The 23356-nt window shown below is 45.8% G+C and overlaps 1 protein-coding gene across 2 annotated transcripts in view; it reads right to left on the bottom strand.

The window, feature by feature from the left end:
• Positions 1-22799, bottom strand: part of PLPP7 (phospholipid phosphatase 7 (inactive)) — a 33173-nt gene extending 10374 nt beyond the window's left edge. The window contains exons 1-2 of one of the 2 annotated variants that reach the window (XM_035112649.2): positions 22293-22799; positions 11126-11589 (exon numbers count right to left, since the gene is read on the bottom strand). In XM_035112649.2, the coding sequence (XP_034968540.1) occupies positions 11126-11576 (451 nt within the window). In that variant the 5' untranslated portion in view covers positions 11577-11589; positions 22293-22799. Of the gene's footprint in view, positions 1-11125; positions 11734-22292 lie in introns of those variants that run through there. The other variant, XM_035112648.2, reaches the window with a different exon arrangement.
• Between the last annotated feature and the right edge of the window lie 557 nt (positions 22800-23356).

Raw genomic sequence — 23356 nt, 5'->3', positions numbered from 1 at the left:
ATTTTCTGCTGCTCCGGAGAAGCGGATATGGAGCAATGGATTCAAACTACAAAAAAGAAAGAAGATTCCACCTAAACATTAGGAAGAACTTCCTGACAGTAAGAGCTGTTCGGCAGTGGAATTTGCTACCAAGGAGTGTGGTGGAGTCTCCTTCTTTGGAGGTCTTTAAGCAGAGGCTTGACAGGCATATGTCAAGAATGCTTTAATGGTGTTTCCTGCTTGGCAGGGGGTTGGAATGGATGGCCCTTGTGGTCTCTTCCTGCTCTATGATTCTGTGTGCATCAAAATGCATATATTAGCGCAAGTAGCTTTTTAAGAAGTGCATTATGCTGAGGAAATTGCTTGCAAAAATGCATATATTCGCCTGCAAACGTGATTAATTGATAAACCATGTACAAGAATGGTGATGAATTTTCATGGGGATTTCTTTAAAAATACATGTTTAAAAATCAGAAAATGCAGCCTAAAGAACTCTATTAACTGTATTTAAGACTGGGGGGGAAATGACAAACTGAAACTGACAGATTCATCCCTCCCTAGGTGCAAGTTACAGTGGCAGTAAAATAGGAGCTCCCCCTATTTATACAAAGGCAGCCCTAGTCAGACACAGTTTGCTCTTTGTCAGTGCATTTAATACATCAGATGAGACAGGAGAGGGAGGGCGAAAGAGAGAGAGAGAGAGAGGGAGAGAGAGGAGAGGAGAATGTAAGCAGCCTGCATCATCTCCTGGACTTGGGGTGAGGTGTTTACTGCAGCTTCCAAGGAGAACAGAAAAGAGTGAGATTCCTGGTGTGATATTTGATGGCAACAGATCCTCTCATTCACATCCCGAGGCTGTGAGGAGTTGGACGTCATATTCCAGGAGAAGAAGAGGAAGCATTCCCTCTCTCAGCCCCTGCCCTCCTCTTGTTCAGCCTGCACAACATTTGGAATTTATCCCACATCACTGCACACCTACTGAGATCACAGCAGGTCAACCGAAGCCCAGAAAGAGAGAGAGAGAGAGAGAGAGAGAGAGAGAGAAGAGAGAGTGTGTGTGTAGGGTTGCCTAGTATTAAGCACATCTTATAAATTTAACAATGAAGGGGCCAAGGATGAAACATGAATGTGCATCACTATCTCAGAAGCTCCCTTGCATAATTCTATGTGTAATATCACACAATATATTCAGCAACATCTTACTGCAGAAGAATTTATGTTTTCACCATAGGGGAAGAGAGCTGTGTGAAATAATTATTCTGAAATTGATTTCTGATACTTGAGAATTATTGAGTTTTTATGTACAGTGTCCCAACTGCCAACAGAGAGCACACACGTGCTTAGGCACACATAAAAGTGTTATGGAAATTGCTATTAAAATGCAGTCATGATGCTAGATGTGTATCACTCACATTTATTCTAGACCATTCATTACCCTTGCCTCTCATTGGCCCTTTCCTAAAATGTGTTGTTACTGTTTTGAAATGAGGCTGGTAAATGCTGCAGTGATTGGTAATGTCATGAAGACACAGGTGGCACAAATCTCTTCTACTTTTCAGTGTGTAAAAAGTAACCTAGAAACTATGGGCTGTATACAATCCTCATTCTATTGACAGTAGCCCCTTTGAAAATAATGGCAATTACTGACAGATTCATTGACTTTGGTGGGTCTAACTCTGAGCAGAATGTTATCCCCATAACAACAACCACTCTAGCAGGCAAATTTATTTATCATTCATTCACTGCTTTTATATTTCACCTTTCATACATGATTCTCCCCCTCCTCATTTGATCCCCACAACAACCCTGTGAGGTAGGTTAGCATCAGTGGCAGGGACTGGCCCAAGGTCACCCCAGTGAGCTTCATGGCCAAGTGGGGATTCAAACCCTGTTCGTTCCCGGGCTGTACCACTACACCACACTGGATCACACTGCACTGTGCCTATTTTTTTGAAATTATGGGTTTTATCCAACATCCTATCCCATAGTCCCATTGAAATCATGATTAAATTAGGCCTATTAATTTCAATGGGCTTACTCTGAGTAGAGTTTAGTTGGTTAAAGCCCTGTGGTTTTTTTACCTGAGATTTTGCTGCTGGTGGAATTAATAAACCTAGAAACAATGGCTTGCTGTGACATCTGACCTAGGGAGTGTGGTTAGTTGTTTCTTGCAGTGGGCAAGCCGACAACAAATAACAGGTTAAGGTTAGCTAGTGACTGTGGCTTGGAGCAGCAATAAGCAAGTCTTGTGTTGTGCTACCTACTAAGCTAATGGTCAGTTGGTTAGCCTCCTTAGATTAGGCTGACTGATTTGCCCTCCCCCAACAGAGGGGAGTCGAGAAAGAAAGAGAAGGAGCTCGCATCTTCTGCTAATGGGGCTTCTAACTCAAGATTGGGTTGATTGACATTCCCACCTAGAAGAGAGGAGAGATAAGAGAGAAAGGGAGGGGGGGAGAGAACACACTATCTCCATCCATTCTCTAATCCCATCCTTTTTTCAACAGCCTGGCTGCAAAGGCTGAGCCAGAGGTTGGCTCTCAGCCCAGTGACTGCATCAGAAATTTTGCCTGGTGTGTCAAAATCCAAAAGTGGACAAGCTAAAACAATCTGTCTTTTCATTTCCCAAAGCAACAGTGTCCCATCAGATCCCGTCATGGACCATTTAACCTAGTCCCCCTGAATACAGGCACACCTGAATCCTGGAAATTCAGCATCCAATTTGGCTGCGACGCCATGGGCACAAAGCAATAAATTTCTCCCTGCAAAGCGAGTTCAAACCAGGTCAGACTCACTTGCCTGGTGCAAGGAGGTGGCTACACAAAACCTTCCGTATCGGGTTGCATTGCAGGTCATATTGGCCCATATTGCCAAGACAACAAGCTAGCAGGAAAGCACTGGAACAACAGCCCCCCCCCCTTCCCGGCCATATGCATAAAAAGGGTGAAAGGCCTCGATTTTGAAACTTACACAGGGTTAGTTTTGAAGCAATGTTTTACACTCTTGGGATGATGTCAGGATCTAACTCTGAACCCATAATCACAGAAACAGCTCTAGGGTATTTTGGAGCCAGTGAATGGCTCCATTTTGCTCTGTCAAAGCTTCAGAGTGGGTTGTGTACCCTACTCTCAGCAGCCAGAAACATCATAACCAGACACCGGAGAGACCTGTCAGAAGTAAGCATGGACCAATGGTACCAAATAGTATGGGAAACAGCCTTACTAGAAAAATTAACCAATAAACTGAAACTGACACAGGGACAAATAGAAGATGGCTTCACCCCAGTATGGCTCCCCTTTATCACATACACAGCCCAACAAAACGGCAAGAATCTACCAACAGCATACAAATCAATATGGCTAACCTGATCCAAAACCCCCACCCACCCCATTCACACATGAAAACAAAGTTCACCACAGCCAATCACAAACAAACAACCACACCCTAGGCCAACTCCAACCTCTCTCACAACCAAAGTAACACAAGTGAATAGCAAAGAGAACCTGCGCAAGCGAAGCTGACACAAAACCCCACACATACATTAAGTAAAATAGAAACATCGCCACCCAACCCCAACCCCACACACCATGGCCCCCTCCACCTCCCCTCCCTTTTCTTCCTAATGTAACACTTAACGTCTCAACAAATGAAACTGATCTGTAGTGTAGAAAATGCAACTTGAAAAAGAGACATTGCACATACTTTTGTACACCAAGAAATTTTTAATAAAAATACATTAAAAAGAAGAAGAAGAAGAAGAAGAAGAAGAAGAAGAAGAAGAAGAAGAAGAAGAAGAAGAAGAAGAAGAAGAAGAAGAAGAAGAAGAGTGGGTTGTACAATGGATCCTATGACCCATCCTGGCATCTGATGACAGGCAGATGGGTGGCCAGGCTAATCAGCGCATGTTCAAACGCCCGCAATGCAGGGAGGAATCTGCAACATCATGAACTACATCATGCTTGTTATTGTTTTTATTATTGAATTCCTTACCTGCCTTTCATAGCAATATAAAAACACAATATTGAAATGAGTTAAAACAATTTGCCATCAGAAGAACTAGAGAGGCACCAAAGGTCAGGCAGCCTTTTGGCATCCAGGGTCAGGCCTAGCATATCAAGCCACGCTACACCTTTTAGGCTCTGCAGCCTTGAACATAGTGATACTCAATTGGAAGCTGGTTAGTTTTGCCAAGGCCTGGTAGTTATTAGCTTATGGAAACACAACAGGTTTTTCTGCTGTTGGCTTTTCCATTGTGCTACAGAACACACTCCCCACTGAAATATGAGAAACCCTATCACTATTGGCATTCTGCTGGCTTTGAAGATGCACCTATTTGCAGGGGCATTCTCTGGATATCAGAACTTGAGTCTCCCATTTGACCTGCTGTGTTGTTTTAATGGGATAGTTTCATTATGTCTATAATTATGCTTGTTTATTTTAACAGGATTGTTTCATTGTGTATTTCAATTAAAAGTACAGTATTTGTATTTTAATCTTTGTGTTACAGGCTTTTATACTTTGTAAATCATTTAGAAGCCCACTTTGGCACTACGTCACGCACTAATTAAACAGTAACAACAACAACTATAATTATGAAAGTGCCAGGCTAAAAGCTGGTGGGTGTGCTGTTTTTTGAGACAAGCCCACAATAGCAACCAGAATGCACTCACCCCTCATTCTTTCCTTTGCCAACTTAACCCTGAGATCCAGCCCAAGAGGATATTTATCCTTCATCTGAAGACAACTTGGAAATGTCAATTGGACCAAAATGCAGCAGCCAGGTTACTGGCTGGTGTTCTGTTTAGATCTCATAAAACAGCTGCACTGGTTACCAGATTATTTTCAGGCTCAAGTAAAGGTGCTTAGTGGTTAAAGCCCTAAACAACTGAGGCCTCAAATATCTGGGAGACCAACCCTACAGACCCTCCCAGGGGTTAAGATCAGCAGAGGGTAGGTATGCTGCCCTAAGAAGTTGTGAACAACTTCACTACGTAGCTCATTGAAAAAATCTGGGAAAGAAAAGGAATCCCAGCAGACTTTAGGGATGCCAAAATTATCAATCTCTTTAATATCAGTGTCCTGGAAGAAGCAAATACTGTATCACCAGTGTTGAAGCAATGATTGTTCAACATCAACTTCGTTGGACTGGTCATGTTGTGCGGATGCCTGATGATCGTCTTCCAAAGCAACTACTCTATTCCGAACTTAAAAATGGAAAGTGTATTGCTGGTGGTCAACAAAAGAGGTTTAAAGACTGTCTCAAGGCAAATCTTAAAAAAATGTCAACTGACAACTGGGAAACACTGGCCTGCGAGCAGTCCAGTTGGAGAACAGCCTTTACCAAAGGTGTCATGGGCTTTGAAGAAACTCGATCTCAGGACACAAGGGAGAAACGTGCTAAGAGGAAGGCACGCTTGGCAAATCCACACCGTGATCAAGCCTGGATCCCGCCTGGAAACCAATGTCCCCACTGTAGAAGGATGTGTGGATCCAGAATTGGCCTCCACAGTCACTGACGGACCCATTGTTAAAACTGTGTTTATGGAACACAATCTTACTCGGCTACGAGTGATCTCCAAAGAAGAGGAAGAGTTTAGTTAGTGGTTAAAGCCCTAAACAACTGAGGCCTCCCAGGGGTTAAGATCAGCAGACCCTCCCAGGGGTTAAGATCAGCAGAGGGTAGGTATGCTGCCCTAAGAAGTTGAGGGTGGTGGCAGCGGCCCAGGTGAGGGCTGCGTGGCAAAGGCCATTCTCACAGCAACCCTGTGAGGTTAGAGACAGCCATTCGCCTTCTCTATTTTGCGGGGCTGTAAGATATGCACCTGCACATATAAATTACCATGTGCAGATTTGAAACAAATTGGCACTCTCCTTTGTTTTTTAGTGGTGCTAATTCTCATTTTTTGACAATGCAAAACAGGCCACCTTATGTGAGGTAGGCTAGGCTGAGAGGTGGTGATCAGCCCAGGGTTTTCCAGTGAGCTTTAAGAATGTAGGAACTGATTCTGAGCCAGATCATTGACCCATCTAGTGCAAGGCTGTCCACACTGGACATTAGCCAACATGCTCTCTATGTGTTTTGGAATACAATTCCCTCCCACCCCTGAACATTAGCTACCATATGTTGGCTAGGATTGATGGTAGTTGTAGTCTACAATGCCTGGAATACACCACGTTGGCTACTCCTGGTCTACGCTGACTGGCAATGGACTTTCCCATGCCCACTTGGTGATGGCAGGGATTGAACCTGGGAGCCTTCTGCATGCAAAGCAGATGCCCCAACACTGAGCTATTGTCCTTCATTTAAAAATAAATCAAGAGTCCAGTCCTCAATATTCTGAACATGAGATGCTAGGGATTGAACATGGGACCTTCTGCATGCAAAGCAGATGCTCTGCCACTGAGCTGCAGCCCTTCCCTCTGGTCTACCACACTAATAGCAGTGTAGCAAGCCATTTGGGTGCTCGTGGGGGCACGTGTGCACGCCCAAGGGAATGGGATGATCCGCCCACGGGGGAGGGGTGAGCGAGCCAAGCCCTGGACCATACTGATTTTGTAACTGCACTCATGGGGCCTGGTGGCGCTTCATCTCACTCCATCTTGGCAACGCCCGCCCACCTGGCACAACCCAGCAGGTATCAGGGTGCTGCTGCCACCTCTGCCCAGGCAACTGGGACTTGGGAGGGAAACCTGCAGGCCAGCGCACACCAACCACATCCCTCCCGGGTGCCCTCCTGTGTTGCCTTTTTCTGGCAGTGCTGGACCCACAGGAAGGCAGCCACAGCCAAGCGGGAGGCGGTAGCTGGGGGACCTGGAGGCTGCGTGCCACATGCTTCCCATGTTGAGCTTTGGGCCGTCTGGGTAAGCCTACCGCCCAATGTGAACCACCCTTCACACACACCCTTAGCTACGCTACTGCACACTAACCGCAGCTAGAATAGTTTCTACAGGGCTTCCAAAATTCTGAGACTTGGCAATTCTGAGACTGTGTTGTCTCTAGGTTTTGCAGGGCTTTTGTCCTCAGTGCAGCAGGTCTATGTGGCTCTTGTCACACCTCTTCCTGGGGTGTGGTCCCTCGGCAGATGCCCAGCCATGTCAAGGTTTGATGCTGGGTCTACACATGCAGGGACGCGGGTGGCGCTGTGGTGTAAACCACTAGGCCTCTTGGGCTTGCTGATCGAAAGGTTGGCGGTTCAAATCTGTGTGACGGGGTGAGCGTCCATTGCTCTGTCCCAGCCAGTGGCGTAGGAAGGGGGTGCGGTGGGTGAGATCCGCCCTGGGTGTAATCACTGAGGGGGTGACAAAATGGCAAAAATATGTTTTTAAAATAGAATTTAAAAAAATGGGGCTCACAAGCATTATTTTTTTAATAGCTCCTGCACCCACCACACCCCTTCCTACGCCACTGGTAGCCAGGTGAGGCGGGGGGCAGTGGGTGCCACACCACGGGGCTTGCAGCATGCCTGAGCCACACGTCTCTCCTGAGGGGGAGGCGGCGGGCGAACTGCCTGCAAGCTCTGCACTGCTTTTTTGAGCAGCGCAGGGCTTGCATCTGCACACTACCTCAGCTGCCCTACAGCTGAGGGTGAGGCTGTGGAGATGCTCCACGCAGCATGCCCTGCCCCCATGGGTGGCTTGCTCCGCCCTCAGCTGCAGGATTCGCGCACCACACCAGGCACCCAAGCGGCTAGCTATGCCGCTGGTCCCAGCTCCTGCCAACCTAGCAGTTTGAAGGCATGCCAGTGCAAGTAGATAAATAGGTACTGCTGCGGCAGGAAGGCAAACAGCGTTTCTGTGCACTCTGACACTTGTTACGGTGTCCCGTTGTGAAGAAGCAGTTTCGTCATGCTGACCACATGACCCGGAAAGCTGTCTGTGGACAAACGCCGACTCCCTTGGCCTGAAGCAAGATGAACGCCACACCCCATAGTCTGGACTTAACTGTCCAGGGGTCCTTTACTTTTACCTTGCACATGTGCAATGCTGGTGGGGAGCTTCTAGCCACCATGAACACCTCCCCTTCCTACCCTCACTGTCGAAACCCGACACTGAGATAATGCAATTCAGAAGCTGCCCTCAGTGGGCTTTAGAGATGGTAACAGGACCAAAGGGTGGAGGAGGTGGTCTCAAAGGTATTTTGGGGCTTAAGGCAAAAAATATCTGGAGATATTTGAAGACATCACTGAAGCATGCTAAGAAAGTAAGAAGAAGTAAGAGAGAAAGAGGAGGATATTAATTTTTTTAATGGTTAGAAATGAGGTGCTGGTACTCTTGTTAAAAGTGCTGTGGGTGCCTGTCAAAAATGGCTGCCATGTGTGGCAAAAGAAAAGGTGATGGTGCATTGGTGAGCACCTTCAAACACACACACAGAACAATAATAAATAAATAAATAAAAAGTTATAGCTAGTGCTACTCATTTTAAACCCATTGAAAATAATGGGCATGACTTAGTTCCATTAATTTGAATTGGTCTACTCTGAGCAGAACATAGTGTTATACAACCCAACAACATGTTTTCACACACTATTATACTTACATAATAAGTAAGAGCCTGGCTGCTAGAACAGGTCAAAGGCCCATTGGGACCAACATCCTGTTCTCACAGTGGCCAACCAAATGCCCAAATGGGAAGCCAGATGCCTAATGAGATGATAATCCCCCTTTAACCTCTGTATGGTTTACCCTACTTAAAGGATAACTGAGATAGGCTTGCTAGGTCTTCTGTGGCTCAGACGCTTGAGACTAAAGAGCCTATGGCTCAGAGGTGGAGCCTGGGACTGATGGGAGCTGTAGCCCTAAACGGCTGGAGGATACATAGATAGCTGCCAAGTCTCCCATTTTTCGCAGGAAACCCCCGGATTTTAATCCGTTTCCCGCTGTTATCCCGAATAGAAAAAAATCTCGGAAATCCCCCGGATTTCCTACCTGCCAGGGAGGCTCCATTTTGGGTGCCGCTCTGCCCATGCCTGGGCACCGGAAATCGGGCAGCACCGGCACCAGAAGTTGCTTCTACGCATGTCCAGACATGCATAGAAGCGACTTCCGGTGCCGCGCCACTGCTGATCCCGCATTTTTCAGAGGGAGACTTGGCAGCTATGGGAAATCAGCTTTGGGAAAGGCTGATCTAAGATGTCTCAATTATCCTCATGAAACACTCACAGATGGTGTTATATATGACCTCTGAAGCCATGGAAACCAGGAAGGGTGGAGCTAGAGTAAAAACCCATATGCGGTTAACAGTAAGTTTGGTCTTTATCATCTATCACTTCCTTGTTTTAGCTGGAGGCCCACAGAATTGAGCGTGGGACCTTTGACATGCATATCAGGAACACTACCCATGGAGTCTTAGCACCCCTTGCAGCCACTGAAGAACAGAAACTTGTCGGGTGCAACAAAATGTTGCAGAGCAGAGGGTTCCAACTCAAGGTACCAGCCAGCCATACTCATTCTGTGGCTCTCCATTCCATTCTCACTCTCACCCTTTTTCATTTCACTCTTCAACAGTTGGTCAACATTCTGTGGCTACTGAGTATACTCAGTCCTTATTCAGTTGTTTTGGGAGGGGTATTTTTTCCCTCCCCTTAGTGTGCCCCCCCCCAGTAAATATTCTGCAGACCTTGGGGTTCCATCTAAGCCTGTTGATACCTCTCTCTTGTGCATAGATGGTGACATTTTGGCTGTATAGGACCATAGGAACCTGCCTTATACCAAGTCAGACCACTCTTCAATCCAACTCAGTATTGTCTACCCTGACTGGCAGCATCTTTTGAGGTTTTCAGATCAGTGTATCTACCTGGAGATCCTAGGATTTAACCTGGGACTTTCTTCATGCGATGCAAATCCTCTGGAGCTAGACCCCTTCTCCAAAGTTAGGAATATATGCAAAGTATGTGCTTATACTAGCATTGAGTATGATCCTTCACACCCATATTGCAGAATTGAGATCTGAGAATGTGGGTGGGAGGCTTAAGGAGACGGGTTAGAAGAGGAAGAACACGATAGCTGGGGCACGATTCTGAGAAGAACTTGGCAAGATTCTGAGTGGGAACTTGGCATAACCTGTTGGGTTGTGGGTTCAGCCTGACAGAACCTGGCTTTCTAGGCTTTTCAGACAGCCAGTGTGGTGTAGTGGTTAGTGCCGGACCTGGGAGACCAGGGTTCAAATCCCCATGTATCCATGAAGTTCACCTTGGGACAGTCCCTGCCTCTCAGCCTAGTCCAGGCATCCCCAAACTTTGGCCCTCCAGATGTTTTGGACTACAATTCCCATCTTCCCCGACCACTGGTTCTGTTAGCTAGGGATCATGGGAGTTGTAGGCCAAAACATATGGAAGGCCGCAGTTTAGGGATGCCCAGGGTTGTTGTGCAGATTAAATGATGGGGGGGAAGACAATGTACGCCACCTTTGGGCTCCTTGAGGAAAATGGTGAGATATGCCAGTAAATGCAATGCCAAACAACAACACAAAAAAACAAATAAGAATATACGTCAGAACGTCATTTCCCTTTTGTTCTCCTGTCACTATGGAAGGGCAAAGACCAACACTGATATTCTTTTAAGGGAAATGGAAGTGGGCTGAACCAGACACTTGTTGCTCTGCAATGTTTCCAGGGCCTCCAAAGCTGCAGACTTACTAATAACCACTACACTAAAGACAATATGTTGGTCTTCATCCAAAGCCATCTTCCCTATTCCATGACTTCAAGAGATGCTCAAGGAAGCAAAGGCAAAGAATGGTAAGGAATGTAGGTGAGAGTAGGAAGAAAGCCAGCTAAGCCACGTGGCGAGGCGATGGGCAGCACAGGCTAGTCCATCAGGGCAAATGGGGCACTGCCCTGCCAACCTCAGCCTGCCCTCAGCAAGCCCCCTCCTGCCAGTCTTCTTACACACAACCAGTCGAGGGGTGGTGGCAGCGCTGACTGTCACCTTGCCCCTCTGTAGTCTCAGGGTTGCCTTTGTGGAACTCAGCAGTGGGGAGGAGGGATGGGGACCAAACCAGAATTAGTTGGCTCTGCCCGTCATGGGCTGTGACTCGACCTACTGTTTGGGCTCCCTGCCTTCCGCCCCACCATTCCCGCTGGGCCCCGGGCACCACTGGAGATGGGCCTCGAAAGGAAAGGAAGAAGTGGGAAGGTGCAAAGCGACTCACCCAAAAGTAGGTTCATGAGGACCTCCTGGCCTGCCAGGGTGCTGCTCTTCACCAAGCAGATCAGCGTGCCGCAGATCCAAGGGACCCCATGCCCTGTGATCCCGATGAGGTTGATCATGGAGCGGGCATTGCCCCAGGATGAGGAGATTCTGGCGCACACCCCAAGCCTCTTTGAAAGAGAGATGTCGATGGCCAGGAGGGAATTGTAGGCGATTCCTTTGAAGGAAGGGTTCAGTTGCATGCAGTCTTCCTCGGGCAGCTGCTGAGATTGCCTCCGCTCCTTGGCACCCTCGTTTGGGGCAGGGGTGGGGCCGGGCTGGCTGTTCTGCCTCCGGCCAGCGCTCCTGGGTTCTTGGGCACCTTTCAAGGGCTGGTTTAGCGACATGAACTCAGCCCTGTTCAAGACATTGTTCCTGTCTCTTCCCCTGGCCCGACTTTGAGACGCCGGCATGGTGCAGGTCTCTCTAAAAAAGAAATTTAAAGAGGAGGGGAAAAAGAAAAAGAGAGGTAATCCTCAGACTTCTTCCCCCCCCCTTTTTTTACCCCTCCCCAAGACCTGAGCAGCCCCTACCCCACCTCCCTCAAAAGTCATGAGCCTGGTAAGACGGGCAGCTGTTAAATATAGAGATAGGAATGCTCAATGCACATGGCTGTTTACTTTGCAGGCCCACCAAGCTTGGAGGAGGAGGGGCAGAGAAGGAAGAGATAAATGACAGTAACAGCAGCCAGTCTGGCACCAGATCAGTGCCCAAGCAGCCAATAGGCAGGCATCGAAGGAGGGCAATTTGACCAGTCATAAAGTTTGGTTGCTTCTGACTTGGTCTATTTAAATCTTCCAATTGCTTGTTTCTGAGGGCCTCAAAGGAGGATGGGAAATGTAGTTCCCTTGCTCCCCTCTGCCTGTTTGCTACCGTTGTATTGCAATTAGTGTCAACTTTGGGGGAATTAAGGGGTGGAGAGAGGTATGGACGGCTCTGTCAATTTAGTTTCTCTCAGTTTCTTTTTCTTCCAGTCTTAATAATAATCTTACATCCAGTTCTCCATATTTCTGAAGTAATTTGTGAATCTCTTGGGGGAAACAAACCCTTATGAAAATTCTCCAGCAGTTTGGTGGAAATATATCCTTATAAACACATTTTAGTATGCAGTTTTGATGAATGTACCCTTTTTTAAAAAATAAAAATCGTAACATAATGCACTTTTGTGTATTATTTTAACTAATAGATTAATTTTTACGCACTTTCTCCTAATGTGCATTTTTGGGTAAACATTGGTTAGCTGAGGTAGGCTACTGCATCACAAAATTTGGAGAAGTGTGAATTTCAAAGGCTAGCTGTGATTCAGATTGCATATCGGTTCAACGAAGTACAAACCAGGTAGTTTATAATTAAAATACAAAAAACTCAGAAGAAATACACAATTTCTCCCCTATCTTTCATTTATTTTATTTTTTTTGAAGTGAAACAAGCCATTTATTTGACTGGTCTGAAGCAGATGCTAAAGCTTGCAGGATAAAACAGTGCAAAATGCAATAGGTAAGATTTACAAGATGCAGAAACTAAGATATACTGAAAATGCTAAATGCTCTGCTTTCGCTCCACTCTCAAGATCTTAAAAACTGCAGATGCCAGCAAGCCCCATTTCATTTGCTTTCGGCCTTCATGCCCACATGTACCCTTTAACCAGGGCTGTCTCCCCTATCTTTCATGCCATATAAAGTGTATGTGAAGTTTTCTTCCTGCAGCAGTGGGGAAAAGCTGCACCTGTTGGATTTCTGCTTTGTCAAGTTGCTAGTAAAGGCAAAAGCACAGGGTCAGCAAAAAAAAAAAGTGGTAATATTAGGTGTAAGATGATCATACAATGTTTGTTACATATGTGCTCTGGAACTCCCTGGCTACTGATACCAGGCAGGCGCCTTCACTATCCTGATTTAGATGCCTGCTTAAAACCATTCTGTTTCTGCAAGCCTTTCCATACACATTAATTAGGGAAAACTATGACTGTTTGAAGTAGTATAATATTGCTTTAAATGTATAGTGCAGATGGTGCTGGATTCTTACTCAGAGTAGGTCTACTGAAATTAATGTTAGTCATATCCATCGATTTCAGTGGGCCTACTCTGAGCAAGACTTAACACTTGCTACAACCTAAAAAACAAAACATAAAACAATTGTAGCTACATCATGTGCAGGCTATGATGTTGCTCTTCAGCCTGACCACAAACCTTCGAGGCTGGTGTATTTGTGTGTGGCTCTCCCATCTTCTCGTCCGACCAGTTCTTCTTCAGCTGGTCTCAACTCAGAGGGCCTCTCAAGGGGATCCTCAATGTTGGTTCCAGGGGACCCTGCCTGCTCCTTGGGGTCCTCGGCCTATGGGATCTCTGGTTTATTTTCTGTGAGCACCTTGTGAAAAACCAGTCAGGCATGGGTGAGAGTGTCCCTAGTAAGGACCAAAACCCACAAGCACAGAGCTAGAATGAACCTGGAATGTCCTGTCCTGGTCACGAATAAAGAGCACAGCAAGGCAGGTTGGTTGTTTCAGCACCACGGAGAACTCCATGCGAGCAACTTGACACAACAATGGCTGTAGGTCAGGGGTTGTCAACTTGGTCCCTACCACCCACTAGTGGGCGTTTCAGGATTCTAGGTGGGCGGTAGGGGGTTCTACGGCACAAGCTGAATCCTCCTTCCATCGAGTACTGGTGGGCGGTAAGGAAATTTTACTGTCAAGAAAGATGCATTAGTGGGCGGTAGGTATAAAAAGGTTGACTACCCCTGCTCTAGGTGAACTGAAGCTCTTTGAGTCTCTGCATCAAATCTACCCTTCCTATGCAAACCAAGCTGAATTTCTTTCCCTGTACTGAGCCCCCAAGGCCATTGATCCCTCCCACATGTGACCTTATGGTGGTGTTTTGCCTACCTAAAAATCGGCATTTAAAGAAAGGGCTGCAAACATTTGGCCATCCAGATGTTGCTAGACTACAACTCCCATCAAACTTTTTATTTTTGTAAACAGGCATCTTTATTGAAAGTTTTTTTAAAAAAGAAATACATATGTGCACTAAACATGGTGAGACGTAAATAAAAGAGAGAGAAAGATAAAGAGAAACAGCACCTGTGTAGAAGGCAAAGTAAAGGGGGGGGGGACCAAAACTGTATACTTTACAGAGTTGTTGTAATTCACCAGATCTTAACCTATTACAATATTTGTAAGAATGGATTCCAAATATTGAATTTGTCCATGGCAAGTCTGTGTTTATATGCAAGATGGTCTATGTTGCAAGTTTGTACAAGTCTTCGAATCAATTGTAGAAGGGAGCTGCATTTTTATTTTTCCAATTCACCAGTATCAGTCTTTTTTGCCGTGATAAAGGCGCGGAGAGTCCGCTCATATTATCCTTTTATAAGGATCCATGTGCTGGGTATATAATTCAAAATGATATTTTTCCACTGTAAATGTAAGATCATTCCATACAATTCTATTGATAGATTCAGTTACCTTCTGCCAGAAATCTTTCAATATAGGACAATGGAAAAACATGTGTTTTAGAGCAACATTGTCCCTATTGCATCTTCAACAATTAGATACTTCAGGTAGCCCTTTTTTAAACAAACGTAATGGGGTCCAGTATATCTAGATATTTGTTGTTGTTGTATGAGTCTCAGTTTAAGGTCCAGAGACACCCTTGCTATAGCACTTAAAACAGTTTCCTACTATATAGTCAAAATTCAGATCTCTAGAATCATAGAATCATAGCGTTGGAAGAGACTGCAAGGGTCATCCAGTCCAACCCCCTGCCAAGCAGGAAACACCATCAAAGCATTCCTGACAGATGGCTGTCAAGCCTCTGCTTAAAGACCTCCAAAGAAGGAGACTCCACCACACTCCTTGGCAGCAAATTCCAGTGTTGAACAGCTCTAACTGTCAGGAAGTTCTTCCTAGTGTTTAGGTGGAATCTTCTTTCTTGTAGCTTGAATCCATTGCTCCATGTCCGCTTCTCTGGAGCAGCAGAAAACAAACTTTCCCCCTCCTCTATATGGCATCCTTTAATATATTTGAACATGGCTATCATATCACCCCTTAACCTTCTCTTCTCCAGGCTAAACATGCACAGCTCCCTAAGCCGTTCCTCATAAGGCATCGTTGCCAGGCCTTTGACCATTTTAATTCTAATTCTTTATTCTATTCATCCCTCAATACGTGTATATCAAATTGGTAACTCCCATCAATCTTAGCGAGTGTGGTCAATGGTCAAGGATAATGGAGTTGCAGTCCTGTTAGATTTTTTTATTATTAGTCACTTTTTTCATGAAAAGTGCCCCAAAGTGATATATAATAAGAACACATTCTCTTTCTGTCTCTCATTCTCTCTCTCCCCATCTGTAAAGGCAGATCTTAAAAGGCAGATATAATATTTATTTGTGCATGCCACTTTGGATGAATACAGTATGTGCCTAGAAAAGTAGCATAGAAATATTTTTAAACAAAGGATTTTATTACGGGAGAAAGTGGGATATATATGTAAGAAAAGTAAGATAAATTGATATATTTTGTCACTTGTTGGAACATATTTTGGTTATATAAAATTGTGTGTATATGTATGTACACACACACACACACACACATTTCCCTTGTATGGCTTTTGTTTAATGATGCATATACTGACATGTTTATGTAAACAATAAAATAAATAAATAGCCAAGGACCCTTTGTTGTGAGAGATGGGGTATCAAAAATATACAACAGCACCCCTAGTTAGTGGGAAATATATATAGTTCCCTGGTAACCATGTGGCTCGGGAATACCTGAGGGGGAAAACGTTCAGGAGCCAGTGTGGTGTAGTGGTTAAGAGTGATAGACTCGTAATCTGGGGAACTGGGTTCGGGTCTCCACTCCTCCACATGCAGCTGCTGGGTGACCTTGGGCTAGTCACACTTCTCTGAAGTCTCTCAGCCCCACCCACCTCACAGAGTGTTTGTTGTGGGGGAGGAAGGGAAAGGAGAATGTTAGCCGCTTTGAGACTCCTTCGGGTAGTGATAAAGCGGGATACCAAATCCAAACTCTTCTTCTTCTTCCTTAGTTTCTAGGCAATGCCACTCGTATCGCCTTTTCTTATTCCTTTCACCCAAATAAAGCATTGATCCTGCAGAGGGACGCAGGTAAGCAGTCCAAACCCCTAGCACCAGCAGAATCTAAAGCCAACTACCACTGCATCCACAGGCCCCACTACTGTACTCCCAAAATCAAAAGCTGTTGGTCAGGGCAAGGGAGTCATTTTGCTACACCGGTTTCCAGACTGCAGCAGCAAATAGGCTTGGATCAGGCCAGTTGTCATCACATGACAGCAGCAGGGCCTCGTCAAGATCCAGTAGATCCACTGCCAACGTAGCAACTGTTTAAGAGAGAAGTCTGGAAGAGAGATGATTACTCTGTCGTAGCAGAATTCGCACAATGGTGATTGCTCGAAGCACATTAAAACCTGGTTAGATTTGTGTCTGCCCTCACCCACCTATAAACAAACATTCCACATGAAAATACTTAGGCAAGAATAGGCTTTCGAAATACAGTGGTACCTCTACTTACAAATTTAATGCGTTCTGAACACACATTCGCAAGTCGAAAAAAATGGTAAGTCGAATCCCATGGGAATGCATTGAGAGAAAAAATTCGTAAGTCGAAGCAACCCTATCTAAAAATTCGTAAGTAGAAAAAATCCTATCTAAACCGCATCCAAGATGGCGGACGGAGCTCCGTTTGTAAGTAGAAACATTCGTAAGTAGAGTTATTCGTAAGTAGAGGTACCACTGTAAGTGAATATTTCACTCCCAGAATTTCCAGCAAACAAATCTCCATCTGCCAACAGTAAAAACAAAGAAGACAAAAGGTTCCAAATAACTAAAAAAAAAAAAAACCCTCTGCATCCTTAATAAAACAGATCACACAATCTTTAAGTCAACAAAGATGCAGGCTAAAAAAATCTCCCTTTTGGAGATTCAGTTCACTTGGCTTTTCTTGCAGCTGGGAGCTGTTGGTGACATGACTCCTTCTTTGCTCATTCCAGAAAGCGAGAAGAGAAAAAGACTAAGAAGGGGAGGAGCAGAGGCTGCTGAAAGCCTGCTAAGCCACACCCACTTGCAACCTGAGCGCTGGGCTCAGGTTAACACTTTTATGCATGCAAGTGTGTGCCAGTAACCGTATATTATAACAGCAACAACCCCTCTCTGTTCCAAAAATGCCCTTTGGGGTGGGGGTTGGGGTTCCACTGGCAGTACCTACTGCTGCCACCATTTTGGTAAGTGCATAGAAGATTAGGGGTTTGGGTTGCTCTGTTAGTGGAGAAACAGCTGCCTCTTTTAAAAACGGGAGATGTAAGATGTTCAAAGGCGAGAAAGGGGGGAACATGTCCGGAAACATCAGCGTCCCACGTCCCATAAAGCTTTTGGACAAGTGCGCAACTCATTCTGTAGAACATAACATTTCTCAGCCAGGGCATTTTATTTACAGTCTTCGTAACCTGCTTTACATTAGCTTTGCCCCATAAAAGCCACACGCCCAATTTAAAATATCATTGAAAAACCACACAACCAGCCAGAATTCAGTTGAAAGAAGAAATATAAACTAAAGGCAGCAAAAAGGTTTGTAAAAGGCTGTTGTCAACGGCAACCAACTAAGGCCACTGGTGAATCATGGAGGGGAGATGACTCCATTTGGGAGGAGCAGGTGTGGACTCAAAAGATGGGAGACTTCCCTCCCTAAATGGGTTTACTTTCCTTGCCGCTACACCTTTTGCATGGAAAAGTGGTGGCTGACACTCATTAGGACTGGTAGGGCAGAAGACAGGGAGCCACCCAACAGCAGGGGGAGCCAGAGCCAATCACAGCTCATTCTCATTTTGCCCCATCTTCCTGTAAGAATGAAACTGAGAATGAGGAGGGGGAAGCTAACAGTCAGGGCCACCGTAAGGCAGGCAGGTGGGAGCTGGATGAGGGCAGGCTGAAGCAGGGTGGAGAAATGCCCCTTTTGCTCTAATAGACCAGCCTCCACTGGCTTACCAATGGGCTACAGCCCCCTCCACTTTGAAGCTTCAGAACCATATTCAAAGGGCATCTCAAATATGCTACCTTGCCTATCTGTGCCTGAATTTCCATGGCTAGGATTTAGCAAGTTTCCCAGCTCTTTCAGGGACTCTCCACCACAGCCATCATGGTAGGCTTGGTGCAGTTTGGACACTGGCTGAAGCAAGGGAGGTTTAAACTATTATTCTGTTTCATTCCCCACCACCCCTATCTTCCTCTTGCTCCAGGCCTTGGCTTCCTCTAGCTGTTGCAACCATCCAGTTCAGATTTCCAAGGTGGCAATGGCTGTTGCTGCTGCCTGCTGGCTATTTTGGTGCTGCAATCTGATCCCTCGCCGGAGTCTATTTTAGCACCTTGGAGAAGTCCCCAGTGCACGGAATTCCACCTCTTTACAGTAGAAGAGTGCTTCCCCCAAAGGCCAGAGGTTGCTCTTGCCTGTCTCTGGGATGAACACATCCCTCAGTCCTCATTTTCCCAAGCATCTTTGTCCTGTTTCCCTCCCAGCTTCCCTGCCCCCCTCCTACAATACAGGGATTTTTGCACACAGTTTTGCCTGGCACATGCATTTTTTCCAAGCCATTTTCCCCGTTATAGCATCTTTTTCTGCCTTGGTTTTAATGGGGAGGAAGGTTGGGATATAAATTCAACAAATAACATTGCTGTGTGTTATTTTCACAAATACATATATATGTGTGTTTTAGCAAGCCATTTCCCCTAATATAATGCATGTCATTTTCAACACACACACACACACACACACACACACACACACACACACACACATATACACACATGTTTGTATAGTTTCCCCATAATATTTGCATTTTTGAATGCATACGTTTGGTTGGAGAGATGCACCGCAAAACTCAGAGAAGTATGAATTTTGAAAGATTACTGCAATTTCAGTACATGTCTTGGGTGGGGAAGGATGAATTAGGCAGATACATTTAAAAACAAACAAACAAGTGGAACTGATTTATCCATAATATTTAGCAGATCCTCTTGCCTTAAAGCTGAATGGCACATTAGGTTACATACCCAGGGGTTTCCCAAGCATTTTTTTCATCTCAGAAACACTGTTGATATAATTGCAAGGAAAGGATCAGAGGTCAGGAAGTGGGTAGCTGTGATTAAAATGTTGGGCTAAAATGGGGTTCAAATGCCCCCCAGCCACAAAGCTCAGTCACCTTGGGCCAGTCACCTTGATGATAACCTCTAAATACACAGGTATGGGAACCATTTTTATGAAACTGTGCCAGGTAAGTATTTTAATGCATACATACATAGATATTTTATTTCATGAAATTTATATACCACTTGATTGTAAAACAATAACTGCCTCAAAGCCCTTTATGAAAAGAATAGGACTGACATTATCTGTTAAGAACAGACGAAACAACTATTTAAAACATTCTTTTTTTAAAAAAAACAAAACCAGCAATAAACTAAAAGCTAGATTAAAGCACATGTCAGCATTCTACCTAGCCGGATAAGTTTCTATCCGGTCCGAGGAGAGTACAGGGGCCCGAAGAGAGTACAGTGAAGGTGTTTGCTTGGTGTCAATAGGCAGGGAGTTCCAAAGCATGGGGGCCATTACACTAAAAGATCTATTTCTTACAAATGCACAACAAGTATTGTGTGACGTCTGTGATGGTGCCAGGTCTGACGATTGAAGTGGTTGAGTGGGCATATATTAAATTTAGGCATTATTTCCATGAGAAATCCCAAAGTGATATGCAATATGATGAAAGCATATATTACAGCTGCAAATATAAAAACACCTGCATGTATAAAAACTTTTTTTTTTTAGCAATTCTCTATATTTAAAATCAGGTTAATAAGGAATATCACATAGATGAAATTGATAACGTGCCTCTTCACCCTTGCAGTCACCAAACTCTGAGGAAGTACCCTTGGCTGCACATTTCTGGCACTAGAATCTCTTGCAAAGCTGTTGCTATGGTGAGTCTGTCAATCAGAGAGCTACACAGACTGATCAGTAGTGAGGAAACTCGGGAGATCTTCTCTTGGTGGAGAGAGCCATTGTAACCTGGAGTGTCTGTAGCTTTAACACACTGCATTATTATTATTATTTCTTTATTGTTAGTGTTTTAATCCCCTAATCCTCCAAGGAGCTCAAAATGGCATAGAACAGCAAAATCCCCCTTTTCTCACAACCCTGGGAGAGAGGTTAGGCTGAGAGCCAGCGACTGGACTGTGGTCATCCGTTGAACATTGTGACGGAGAATTTGAACCCAAGTTCCTCAACCCAAAGGCTACCCCTCTGCCCCCTAGCTCCCTTGCAGCTAGCCCAAGTGGCTAGTGTTGGAGTAGGACCTGGGAGACCAAAGGTTCAAATCCCCACTGTCTCTCTCAACCTAGTGTTTTTTTTGGACTCAAATTCCCAGCAGCCTCAGCTACCATATTCAATGGTCAGGGATGACGGGAGTTGAAGAGCCTTAAGTGTAAAGAGATATTAGATAGGCGTTCCCGCTTTGTAGAAGCCTGAAACCCTGCAGAACTGCTGCCAGCCAGTGCTGCCAGTACTGAGCTATATGGGACCAGAGGTCTGGCTCATTGTAAGGCAGCTTCATATGTCCCTAATTCCCAGATGAAAAACAGGAGAGATGAGCTGCCTGTAGGCAACAGGGACTTACCCAAATTAGAAATTGACCAGGCCAGCAAAATACCCACAAGGCTTGAGTGGGGAGAGGAGGGGTGAGGAGGCAGGAAGCTCTGCAGCTCATCAGTGACCTTGCATTCAGAATGCATAGCCCAAAGCATCACAATCGGCTCGATTCTGTGCAGAAAGCAAACCACTGGAAAATGAAACCTACTGACGTGAACACCCTATTAAATGTTCAGTGTTTCATAGCAGATTTGTGGCTTAGCATGAGCGACTGCAGCACTGCACTGGAACACAGGAATCTTGCCTTACAGTGAGTCAGACTGCTGGGTTCGCCAAGCTTATCTTTAATGCTGCCTGGCAGAGGCTCTCCAGCAGGGGAGCCCACTATCTGAATGGCAATGTGGGGGGAGGGCTGAAGAGATCTCGGCCCCTAGGAATTGGCTCCTATGCTCTCCATGGTTTGAGATTGGGGACTCACCCAGACCTGTCTGCAGATGCTGCTGGGGATGGAACCTGGGACCTTCTGCATGCAGTGTAGGTGCTCTGCCACACGGACCTTTGCTCCATCAAGCTCAGTTTTGTCAACTCTGACTGGCAGTGGTCCTCCAGCGTTTGAGACTGGGTACTATCCTGGATTCCCCTGGAGATGCTGCCTGGAATTCAACATGGGACCGTCTGCATGTGAAGCAGTTGCTCTGTCACTGAGCTAGGGTCCTTTCCAGGGACTTGGGAAGCAGCCTTATACCGAGTGAGGCCACGGGTTCATCAAGTTCAGTATTGCAGGCACCGACTGCCAGCACCTCTCCAGGGTTTCAGGCAGGGAATCTTTTGCAGCCGTAACTGGATATACCGTTATGGATTGAAACTGGGACTTTCTACATGCAAAGAAGATGGTCTTACTACTGAGCCACAAGCTTTCCCTACTGAGTTGGTTGTATCTTGAAGAGCTGGTCTCTGTCCCTTACACCTCCTTATCTCAGAGATTCCTGTGCAGCCGCTTTTCCCTCCCTCATTGCTCTGAGAAGCTGGATTCCGAGTAGAAATTGGAGTAGGGGCTTTTAGTTCGGTCCCTGTTTTAACACCAACCTACTTAATTCACACTCCCAGGACATCTCCTGATCCACTTTCACCACACTTTGCATCATTTTTATAGCCAGTGTAGTGTGGTGTAGTGGTTAGAGTGTCAGACCACAGACATAAAAGAACCACCCTCAGGATGAGGCCAATGGCCCATCTGATCCAGCATCCTGTTCTCACAGGAGCCAACCAGATGTCAGGTGCAGAATTCAAGTACAAGAAGGCTCTCCTTCAGAAGCGTTGCTGCTGTGTTTCTTGGAGTGAGGAAGGACACAAATACAATCCGTTTGCAACAAGAACAGCAATCCTGAAATTTAAATTTAAAAAACCCAATCTTTACTTTGGAAAGGGGGTGGGGGGAAATAAAGAACCAAAACTACAATACCCAGCATTCCTGCGCGGGTTGGAAGGAAGTGCCTTTAAGGTCTGAAACAGCTGCAGATAGAGGAGACGAGTGGGAGGCTGGCGGTCAGGCTGCTTTGCTCTCCGCTTCACTGGGATTCCCGTATTCCTCGTCAGAGTGAAGAAGAAAGGCGGGCAGGGTAGTGCGCCCGCGCGTGTGCTTTTGCAGAGCCCGTTTGCAAAAGGGAAGCAGGACTGCAGAGGGGAAAGAACGAAGACGCCTCGGGCACGCGGGGAGGTGGAGGATGTTGCCGCTGGCCAGTGGGACTTTCTGCAAAGTTTGACCCGCGCCTGCAAGTCACCCGATGTTGTTGCAGCAGCAATCAAAGAGCGGGTCGGGCGTCTGGCTGTTTAGTTCTGTCCCCAGCCGAGGAGAAGCGTCGGAAGCAACGGATCAAGCACGCGCGTAGAAATACTAATAATAATAAGGAACCGGGCAAGCAGCGGGTTGTGGTGGGCGAAAGATGGAGCAGAGTCGCGCGGCCGCCGGTGCGGACTCTCCTGCTGCAGAAAGGAGAAGAGCCCGCGGCCGGGGATTCCCGCAAGCGCCAGCCTAGCGCGCTGCGAGGGGAGGGAAAAACAAGATACCCTTTGCACAAAAAATATCAAGCAAACCAACAGACACACATGCACACATAGATACGCACATAAACCACCCAAACCGTGTCATGCACTGATAAGTCATTTGCACACACACGTCTGTTTGCTTATATTGCTCTCTGACTGCAAAAAGGCACCCTCGTATACACATTTTATTTGCGCGGCGGAGTGGGGGTGCTTCTGCAGCTACAGTTCTGGAGGGATTTGTGAATGACATTTGGACGATTAATTCTTAAAGGTGAAACGGGGTAATATGATAATATCTCATATGCACACTTATGCATCCAGCTAGCTTTGTGGTGGGCTCAGTAGAGCTGAATGGGGGGGGGAATGAAATAAATACGTAAAATAAATTAACTCTATACCCTCATTGCAATAAATCTTCAGCGCTTTTGCAGAGCGTTCCAACGTTCGCTGGGGGCGGGAATAGGAAGCTTCGGGATGACA

Source organism: Zootoca vivipara, chromosome Z, assembly GCF_963506605.1.
Source record: "Zootoca vivipara chromosome Z, rZooViv1.1, whole genome shotgun sequence".
Taxonomy (NCBI): Eukaryota; Metazoa; Chordata; class Lepidosauria; order Squamata; family Lacertidae; genus Zootoca; species Zootoca vivipara.
This window is presented reverse-complemented; position numbering and strand designations above follow the sequence as displayed.